The sequence below is a fragment of the Berghia stephanieae genome, chromosome 14 (genome assembly GCF_034508935.2).
Source record: "Berghia stephanieae isolate SIO BIC M18660-M18661 chromosome 14, UCSD_Bste_1.3, whole genome shotgun sequence".
NCBI lineage: Eukaryota > Metazoa > Mollusca > Gastropoda > Nudibranchia > Aeolidiidae > Berghia > Berghia stephanieae.
This window is the reverse complement of record NC_088373.1, coordinates 23160743-23171896: the sequence shown is the minus strand read 5'-3', so window position 1 is coordinate 23171896 and position 11154 is coordinate 23160743. Positions and strand designations below refer to the sequence as shown.

Sequence of the window (11154 nt, the reverse complement as noted above, 5' to 3'; positions counted from 1 at the left end):
ATATATATATATATATATATATATATATATATATATATATATATATATATATATATATATATATATATATATATATATATATATATATCACAACTGTATCTTCCCACTGGGGGTTTGCTTTGGACGCATATTCAACTCGGAGCACTAATATCGATACTGACTATTTCGGTCGCCCATATGCAATATGATTACTACCTCCCCGCATAGAAAAGTAACGCTCATCGTATAAATTCATTTTCGCCATTTTTTTTTTGTCGAAAAATTTTTAAAAAATTAATTAATTAAAAAATCGGAGTTTCCCAAAATCCGGCGGGGTCAGGTAGGGTAAATCCGATTTTATCGGGGTACTTGGCAGGTATGTTACATATACCTAAATATTGAAATGGCTCTCTTAGCAGCTGTTTTCCTCACACCAAACTAACTCACCAGGTCAAATGCACAGATTATTGACACGAGGCTGGCCAGTGGTAGAACTAAAATCTTCATGTCAATAAGTGCCGTACAAGAAATCTACAGCACTACACATGATTTTAGTCTTGGGTATGACATGGACACCAGTCGGATTTGAACTCGGGTCCTCATAGTGCCACAGTAGATAGATAGGATAACCGCAAATTTAAAAGAATTCATCAAATTGCATTACAATAACCAATAAATACAACATTATAATTACATGCTCTCTAATACCATCACTAAGTCAAAATTGATGACTTTATAAAGAGAAATGGTATATTATTTGACGTAAGTCACCGGTTCAGAAGTGACCCACCTGGTACTGGTGTACTTTTGGCCACACATTTAGTCATTGGGTCAAAACAGACCCACCTTGTATTGTAAGCGAATACAGTGATTTTGCCTAGTAGGGATAGAGTTAAAAGTAGTTAGCCAATATTATATTCACATACGACCTTGTTTTATGTAATCAGAATTTTTAAACTCCAATGTTCTTGCAAACCGGATTAAATGAAATAATCAACATATTCGATCATCTTACTACTCTGGCACATTCCCTAATCTTCAACCATCCACGGCTCATATTGATGATGATGACAATTATAATAAATGATGGTGATGATGTTTAACTCACTCATCCCTAACACCGACTATATCCATAGTTTACAAGGGGTTACTTTTACCCCATGCCTATTTATTACATTTTTTGAGACAAATTATAGGCGTAGTATCAAAGGTAACATTTTTAGTTTTTGCATGTTAATGATAGTTGAATAAAACTATCTAAATGTACATGCTCATTTTTCATACATTTTTTTCCAATTTTGAAAAGTAGCAAAAATCTCTAGGATTGAGTGAGTTAAAATTTCAATAGTAACATTTATAATAAAGCGATGCAAAAAAAATGCCATGCCAGATTCATAAACACATATCACCACAATCATCTGCAATATTGCTATTGGAAGATTTCTCTCCTCAATAAATTTGGTAAAGGCTACTTATGCCTGAATAACACTTATGAAAACAAGATTAAGCTGGAAGTGTATGATGAAAATGCAGCTTTCTTACATTTTCAGTGAGATGAGATTCTGGACGAAGAAAAAAAAATTGGTTAAATCATCCACATGATGATGACACAAAGGTGTAATGTGGAACAAAAAAAAAGCATAAAAACGCATAATTTGATTTTTTTTTAAAACATAATTATACACCTTTTTTGGCGTAGAGTTGGCAGCCATGTCTTTTGCGTGAAAGACCATATTAAAATATTTTGCACAAAGCTTCTGTTGATCAAATGGTAACTTCATCAAATGTCCTCCCCCTTAAATAAAAAAAAAAAGTATAAATAGCCAGCCCTGCCAACCCTAAGCATTCCAAAAGTGGAATAAGAACGTCAGAAAATAGGAATTTGAGACAAAAAAAATGAGAATTTCTTACCAATGGATAATTCTGTATCAAAATGACCACCACATTTGTCACCTGACCTCTGGTCAGCTGGCAAAACTATATCAGATTTGTCAGTAATGGAATGGGGAAGGAGGAAAGGAGTGCAATTAATTTCCCTACTTCCCTACCCTTTCGGCAATCAATTTTTAAAAATCACTTTTATACCCCCCCCCCCCCCCAACCCCATAAAAACTGATACCCTGCAGATTCTTTATCAGAAGTCATTTTAAAATCCCAAAAGTTTCATAGTACCAGAGCCATACTCAACCCCTTAAAATTTCAATGATTGCAAAATTTTTCAAAAGTAACTTTAATAAAATGCCGATACCGTGACACTTATATTTCCTCCAACTTTTTGTCCAGATTACTCAAGTCTTGCGTTGACTTGAGAACCTTGTCTGCGTTATGAGCCAGCGACGACAATCCCTTGTGCATTTCCTTCAGGTATCTTTCAGACTTTCTAACCAATTCCAGGGCTAAAGAACCATCTGGACTGAAAGATGAAGAATTAATAGAAGAGGGCGATGTGACCCCTTCTTTTTCCTCTCCTGTTTTTCTTTGCTGTTGTTGCTGCAACTGCAGTTGTTCACATTCTGGTTTAGTTGACGATGCACCTGGTCCGTCTGGACTTATTTCCAGTGTTTTCCTTAGTTCCTTTTGGTTCCCTCTGTTAAAAAATAAATAAATAAATAAATAAATAGATAAATTAAAAATAAAAATAATGGTTTGGATACAGTTTAGAGATTTGCAATTTGCCATAGACCACAAATACATCCATCTGTATTCTCTATTTCTATTCAAGAATACTCCAAACCTTCCTCTTATAAATATTATTTTTGTAATTATAAAAGGGACAAAATTAGGGAACAGGCACTGATGTAATTTTATTTTTAATGATTTGTTTGTTTGTTTGTTGCTTTAGGTCTCTTCCAACACAATTGAGGTTATATGAGAGACCGCTGAAACAAAAAAACAAGCAATCTAACAAAAATAGTACAAATGTAAATCAAAATCATAACCTTAAGATATCATAAGCTAAATTATAAATAACCAAGAACAAACAGGCAGGAGATTTACAGAAAAAAAAATATCCCCTGTCAAAAATACAATCACAAACCAAAGAAGCAGGATAGGCTAGTAAAGAGAAGAAGAAACGACATCACTATCGGATCGTACACCCATGCGAACATCATAGGTATATGATTCAAGGGTGATGCTCCCATCCAACCACCCGCTTAATGAGGGTGAGGTGGAGGTGGCGGTCTTAAGAATTTGAGATGCTGAGAGATTTCTTTTCCATTTTTTCAGCGCCTCAAATTCTTAGAATCCCCCCTACCCCTACCACTCCCCCCCCCCCCCCCCCCCCCCCCCACCACACAGTTTCCTCAAACTGTTTTGCGCGTCCTGAGGAGTTGGAGGAAACAGTGCTCAAGTGTATTATTTACTCTCTATATTTCCGTTATATTCTAACTGGTAACCACTATACCTCAATCGTGCCAAGGATTCCCCCATGGTCTTCATGATTCCCTGCGCTTCTTCCACCATCTGTCTTGTCTTCTCCCAGTGACCTCTGACCTCCATCAGGCAAGACTCTGTCACAGATCGGAGTTGTTGCTCCTGCAAAACTTGGGCCTTCAGACGCTCCTCATTTGCATATGCCTGTGGAAAAAAGAATGATGAAAATAAGAATCATAGTAATAATAATAATAATAATAATAATAATAATAATAATAATAATAATAATAATAATAATAATAATAATAATAATAATAATAATAATAATAATAATAAAATATTTTTTTAAAAATAAAATTAGAAGGAAAAAATAATAAATAAAAGAATAGTACAGGGCAAGCCACTTAATCAGAACAGCAATGTTAAGCTGAAATTTTTCAATTAAGCTGCTCTCCAATTCACAGAGTCTGCCAAGAAGAAAAAGAAGAAGAAGAAGAAGAAGAAGAAGAAGAAGAAGAAGAAGAAGAAGAAGAAGAAGAAGAAGAAGAAGAAGAAGAAGAAGAAGAAGAAGAAGAAGAAGAAGAAGAAGAAGAAGAAGAAGAAGAAGAAGAAGAGGAGGAGGAGGATGTGGTGTGGTCATGTGTGAAGGATGAAAAAGAGAATTAAACAATCACGGTCATAAGGAAAGAAAACTTCTGCTGAGAGCAGTCAATCACCTTTCGAAAAAAAATATATATTTCGAAGAAAAATACTTATTTCACCTTATTTTTTCCGGTTGACTTTCAAACGGAAACAAAGAAAGCCTAAGGAGAAAAATAATCAACCGGAAAAATGTGTGTGTGTCGGTAGCAAAATAGAGAGAAACAGCCTGTCCGACACACACTGTGCGTGTAAGTTGATTACTGACTACGCGTGTGTTCGACGACTCACAACAAGACCAGACACTGTCACCCCTCTCTCTCGTCTGTGGCACAGTCGGCAGTGAATACATCCAGGGCCATTCCACGTCAAGTGGACCAAGGGTGGGAACCACACCCCTTTTGATTTTCCTCAAACTTGGCTCAATTGAAGATACTTATGAAACATTAAGAAAACCAAATTTTCAGTTCAGAATATGGATAATTGAATTTTTTACAATTTTTGGAAATTTTGTCTCAAAATGCATCAAAATCAGATTTGCTCGTGGGTCCATTTTTGAGAGGCTATAACTTTTTTATTAATCAAGCTCTCTAAAATTTGGTAGTCCTGTACAACTTTTAGCATAGATTACAATTATTTGAAGGAAAATGAAAATATTTATCAACTTTTAGAGTTATCTGCCCTTGAACATGGCTCCCCATGCTGTTCGGCAAAAAAATGAATTTTTTCAATATTTTTTTTCCATGACTTTAATGTTTCATTTTTGGTCATTGATTATTTGTATATCAATAAATAACAAATGGTCCAACATAATATATAAAAAATATGGGTCTGGTCCTATAATATTTCGAAAATAACGCATAGCGTAATGCAACGTTCACCAAAATCGCACATTTTTGTCAACTTCAAGGCTCAAAACGGTCAAAGATGTCGGCTGGGATTCTTTTCAAAATTTGATATATTGTGCAGATACACTATTTCTATAAGCACATGGAAGCTTTCCTTGTATTTTGAGGTGCTTCATGGTAAAAATCACCTGCAAAGAACCTAAGTATCTCAATCTTAAGTTACAAAGGGGCATAACTCAATAAATTGTTTAAACCCCCCCAAAATCGACTTATATTACACTATACTGATAACAAATAAAGCTTAAAACATTTGGCTTATGACAAACTCTTAAAAGCTAAGAAATTCAATGCTTTCAGTTTTCTTATTTATGAAAAAAGTGCGAAATAATGCATTAACAGTTCAATAATTGTAGACTACACACTCATTCAGATATATCAGGGTGGCATCAATAAAAAAAAATATCCAGCTCCTTTAGATTTATCATTTTGTGTGTTGGAATGTTCTCCAGTTAAAAAAAGCATGTAAAAAAAGTGAGAAAGTTAAAGAAGGAGAAAGGACTTTTTGTCGAACCCGATTCTAAAAGTGGTTAAAGAATAGCAGATGGGATTAAAGGGAAGGTAATTGAATTTTTATAACAACAATGAATATCCGCGGCTGTGTCCTGGAAAGAACGCCGTTACAATTGATGGGGAAAAAACTCTAGTGCAAAAGCGTCTGATACTTGTTAATTTGAATGAACTACATGCTGAATGTTGTAAAAAGTACCTACCCTCAATACGATATTGGTTTATCAAAATTTTGAGAACTTAGACCCAATGGTGCATTACTGTAAGACCATAAGGAACGCATTCAGTTTGTGTTTGTGAAATAAATCAAAATTCAAAATATATAGCTGTTCCTTGGGATAAATTCATTAATCTGAATAATTAAATAAAATAGTGTGTAATATTGAAAATACAGAATATATACTTCGTCGTTGTGAAAAATGTGCAACAGACAATCTGAAAGCATTCTTTCATTTTGTGGCAAATATAGATGTGACTGTGCAGGATGCATGAATTTGATCAGAACACCAGAATTTTCCTCAGAGAGGTCAGCTACAGTTACTATATTCCACTTTCATTTCTGATCATAAATCGCTGCTGCATACATGGCTACTCGAAAAGAAATTTGGTTGACATCTTCACTCATACTCATATCAAGAAAAGAATTGCTAGTGCCATGATCCACAGAAATTCTACTAAAAGATAGTTTTTTAATAGATATTGGTCTAAAACAACTCTGATGATTCTGTGTTCCAAGAATTCTCTGTGCTGAATCAAAACATGTAGTGAGGTTATAGAATTAGCTTCCACTTCTTCAGAAGTCTCATATACGAATCTTATGCTATGTATGTCGCTAGAGCACCATTCATAAAGATGTTTTGGGCATAAGATCTGGTTGTCATATAGAGCTTGTAGACTTGTTCAAGGTGCTAACTGTTTCACAGTTCCCCTAATTCCATCACAAGACGATTTCCCCATGGATTGTTGAAAAAAAAGTGATATTCCGCATGCAATCCAAAATTTTCATAATGATGACATAGGTTTGAAAAGTTTTGTAGTTTTTATATTGTGATGCTGCTCCATCACTGAACTTAATCACTTTATTTATGCAAGGGAGAGATGACTTCAAATGTCCCACCATCTGCCTCATAAATGTGTGCACTGCTGCAATGTTATATGATAAATAGTCACTAGCGATACAAAAACTAATGTGATTTAATTTTCCATTCTCCCTGTAATAGAACAAAAGGATGAGGTGTCAATTGTGTATTGCCCCAATGAGGTCCATGGACAGTATCTTGAATGATTAAAGAATAACTTTCAGCAAAATCTAATAGAACTATGGCTAAGGTATTATCACTCAGGGTGTCTTTCACATGGTTTAGACAAACAGCTTGAGACTTTGCAATAAAATGATGTGGTGTAAAGGTAATGAATTGTTTTGCAGATTTTTTCAGTAATATTTTCAACAGTATCTTCCAGTATTAATAAAGTAGCTCTGTCAGTATGCACCACTGTTTGAATGTAAGAATATCACCAAAATGCTTTCAGATTGTCTGTTCCAGGAGATTTTTCACAACAATGAACCATACATTCTAGATTTTCAATATTACACACTAATTTACGTAATTATTCCGATTAGTGAAATTTATTCCGAGGAACAACTAATATGATTAGTTTTGAATTTTGATGCATTTTACTAACAAAAATTGAATGCATTCCTTTTGGTCCTACAGTAATAGACCATTTGGCCCTGAGTTCACAGAATTTTGATAAACCAATATTATATTGAGTTATTGAGGGTACTTTTTAAAAGGCTCTGCATATAGTTCATTCAAATTAACAAGTATCAGACGCTTTTGCACTAGAGTTTTTTCCCCATCAATTGTAACTGAAACACAGTCATTCTTTCCATGACACAGCCGTGAATATTCATTGTTGCTATAAAAATTAAATTCTCTTTTCTTTAATCTCATCTGCTATTCTTTAACCACTTTTAGAATCGGGTTCGGCAAAAAGTCCTTTCTCCTTCTTTAACTTTCTAACTTTTTTTACAAGCTATTTTTACCTGGAGAACATTCCAACACACAAAATGATAAATCTAAAGGAGCTGGATATTTTTTTTCATTGATGCCACCCTGATATATCTGAATGAGTGTGTAGTCTACAATTATTGAACTGTTAATGCATTATTTCGCACTTTTTTCATAAATAAGTAAACTGAAAGCATTGAATTTCTTAGCTTTTAAGAGTTTGTCATAAGCCAAATGTTTTAAGCTTTATTTGTTATCAGTATAGTGTAATATAAGTCGATTTTGGGGGTTTAAACAATTTATTGAGTTATGCCCCTTTGTAACTTAAGATTGAGATACTTAGGTTCTTTGCAGGTGATTTTTACCATGAAGCACCTCAAAATACAAGGAAAGCTTCCATGTGCTTATAGAAATAGTGTATCCGCACAATATATCAAATTTTGAAAAAAATCTCAGCCGACATCTTTGACCGTTTTGAGCCTTGAAGTTGACAAAAATTTGCGATTTTGGTGAACGTTGCATTACGCTATGCGTTATTTTCGAAATATTATAGTACCAGACCTATATTTTTGCTATAGTATGTTGGACCATATGTTATTTATTGATATACAAATAATCAATGACCAAAAATGAAACATTAAAGTCATGAAAAAAAAGATTGAAAAAATTCATTTTTTTGGCGAACAGCACGGGGAGCCATGTTCAAGGGCAGATAACTCCAAAAGCTGATAAATATTTTCATTTTCCTTCAAATAATTGTAATCTATGCTAAAAGTTGTACAGGACTACCAAATTTTAGAGAGTTAGCTTGATTAATAAAAAAGTTATAGCCTCTCAAAAATGGACCCACGAGCAAATCTGATTTTGACGCTTTTTGAGACAAAATTTCCAAAAATTGTAAAAAATTCAAATATCCATGTTCTGAACTGAAAATTTGGTTTTCCTCATGTCTCATAAGTATCTTCAATTGAGCCAAGTTTGAGGAAAATCAAAAGGGGTGTGGTTCCCGATTTCCGAAAATTTGGTCCACTTGACATGGAATGGCCCTCCACGTCTAGCGGAGCGTGTAGGTGGAATGATAATATACCTAGCTGACTATTTTATTTTGTCTTTGACGCGACAAATAAAATTTAAAAAAAATTTTTTTATTAAAGTCCGCGTTCGAAACTGAATAAAAACTGATTTTTTTCGAGGCACGAAACAAAACTCTCTTATTTTCTTTATCATTGGCTCTGTTTTTGACAGCACGAATTGTATTTTTACTTTTAACCCTTTAAAAAAAATGTTAGCACTTAACCGAATAGATCGAGGAAGATCATATTGTCGGAAATCTGACAATTGTCGGAAGATTTACAGGCCTGTATAATGATTGACAATGTATGTCAGAAAACTACAACATCCTCAATAATACTGAATTGTGACTACTCCCATTACTCTTAAATAGACCAAATGAATCGAGGCCACCTGAATCTTGTTCCACAACGCATTATACAATTTCAATCAACTTGGAATGCCTCAACGCCGAAAGTAAATCAACCATTGCATCATTAGCCATTAGCTAGCTGTGCTCTCATCATTTATTGCTCACCAAGACTAGAAAATAGCTAAATTTTAACAAGGAATGGGTGATGATAGACAAGTACTTGCGGAAAAGACATGCAAAATATAGTGTCAGGCTGGATTTTAAGGGATGTTTTCATGTAGGTATTATTGGCTGACGAAGGGTTTTGATCCCAAAACGTTCCATATTTGGAATTTTGTTCTTTTTAGAAGCTGTTGTTATACTGATTTTTATTCATTACTTTTAACAGTCCACAGCTTAGTATCAGATGGATTGCTGTCCAATTCACTCACCTGATTGAGTTGTATGGCCAATTCCTGCATCTCTCCTTCCAGTCGATCCGCATAGGCCTGTTCCAGACAGTGGTTGGGTAATGGGGCCTGACTATGCCAGCGGGCGATGGCATTGGCCATTTTTTTTCTCGGGCCAAACAGTCTGAAAGAAGAAAGTACGATAATAATAAAAGTGACAGACAGTTAAATCCTGACATAGTGAACGTCGACTGATCAGACAGATTGTTCGACTTTAAACAAGGTTGACTTTATCCACTATCACTAGAAACATGCGGCTTTGTGGTCTTGTGGTATGACACTCACTTTCGGATCGCAAGGTCCTGGGTTCGAGCCTTACTCGACGCATAGTTGAGTCCTTGGAAAAGGCTCTTTACTCACAATCTCTCACCATACTCTGGTATAAAATGAGTACCTGGCCGTTAACAATGTTGTCTCTGTCAGAAAAAATGTAATACCGCTAGCAGGCGTCATGTCTCGTTCTATATATACGTGTTTCTGTTGGTCAGGGACCCTTTGTAAAGCGCTTTGAGCACATTTAGTGGATATTGCGCTATATAATTGCTCTATTTTTTATCCACTATCACTGGAACACACTCAGATAAAGACCAGATTATGTAAGTTGGGACCAACGAGAGATGGTGACTTTATGATGCAGTGCTGATGGTGCCAAAAACTGAAAAGGGAGGAAAATTTCGAATGATTGCCTTTAAGAACCCTTTATTTTTACAGCATTCACCCCCCTCCCCCCCCAACACACACACGCACACACATTTTTAGAGCAATTGAGATGATAAATTATCATTGATCCTCTAGCTAACTTCTTGAGAGTGGGATACTGCACCTATTTGTTCCACCACACATCAAATCTCTCACTGCCAGTACATTTGATTGAGGGAAATATAGCTTTAAAAAAAAGGAAATTTCTCCTCTGACTCAAAAATCGCGGATTTCCGCGGTTCTGAGGAGAAAAAAATCTTAATTTTTAGGAGATAAAAATTGTAGTTACTATAGTTTACTTTTAAAATTTACAATTTACAAACACAAGGGGTTGTTTGTTTGTTTTTAAGGGTTTTACGGTGCTTGCAACACATTAAGGTCATATCAGCGCCAGTAAAAAGGAAGAAAATGGGATAGTAAGAAGTTCTAGAATTAAAATTAAAGCACAAAAGAAAAAGTGAGACAAAGGGAAATTGGTTCAAATAGGGAACAGATGTAGATTCCAAGAGCACATCGTCAAAGTACTTAGTTTGAGATCACCTAAAAGTATCATCCAGCCACAAGCACAGGTCTAAGAGGAATACACTCAAATGTTTACAAATCATATAATATAATATGTAAACTAAACATAAAACAATGCATAACAGAGAGATGATTTACAAGGAAAAAGATATCATCTCCCAAAACTATAACTATACATTCAACTGTTTCCCTTCAAGCCAAGGAACTCCTGCCAGGTCAGGACAAAACCAAGTAATTTCATTCCAAGACAACGACAGGAAACAATTGGAAAACGGGTATGGGAGGATAGAAGACACAGCATGTACCTCCCTGCCCACTATGGGAGGTCAGGATCCCCACCCAGACACAAGGGGTTAATAACATTTCAAAATAATTAAAAGTTTGTACTATGTAGTCTGGCATCAACTTTCATTTTCAATAAGTTTTAATGACTTAGAAATGCTCATGAAGTTCTGAAAATGGAGCCAAAATTCGTAATTCTACGAATTATTCGTAATAGTTGGCATGTCTGTTTCAGGTAAAACAAAAAATAACATGCCAAAATCCAGATGAGGGTAAAGACTTTATATAGTATATATGTACGTCAATGCTGACAGAATAGACGTGACAATACTATCAAGGAAGGAAGATGGATGGAGAGC

At 35.0% G+C, this 11154-nt stretch overlaps 1 protein-coding gene across 1 annotated transcript in view; it reads right to left on the bottom strand.

Moving 5' to 3' along the window:
* Positions 1-243: 243 nt before the first annotated feature.
* The window catches only part of LOC144959489 (uncharacterized), a 41454-nt gene continuing 30543 nt past the window's right edge, over positions 244-11154 (bottom strand). Inside the window, exons 10-12 of the mRNA XM_078892103.1 lie at positions 9275-9416; positions 3386-3558; positions 244-2566 (exon numbers count right to left, since the gene is read on the bottom strand). Coding sequence (XP_078748229.1) covers positions 2236-2566; positions 3386-3558; positions 9275-9416 — 646 coding nt within the window. The 3' untranslated portion in view covers positions 244-2235. The remainder of the gene's footprint in view (positions 2567-3385; positions 3559-9274; positions 9417-11154) is intronic.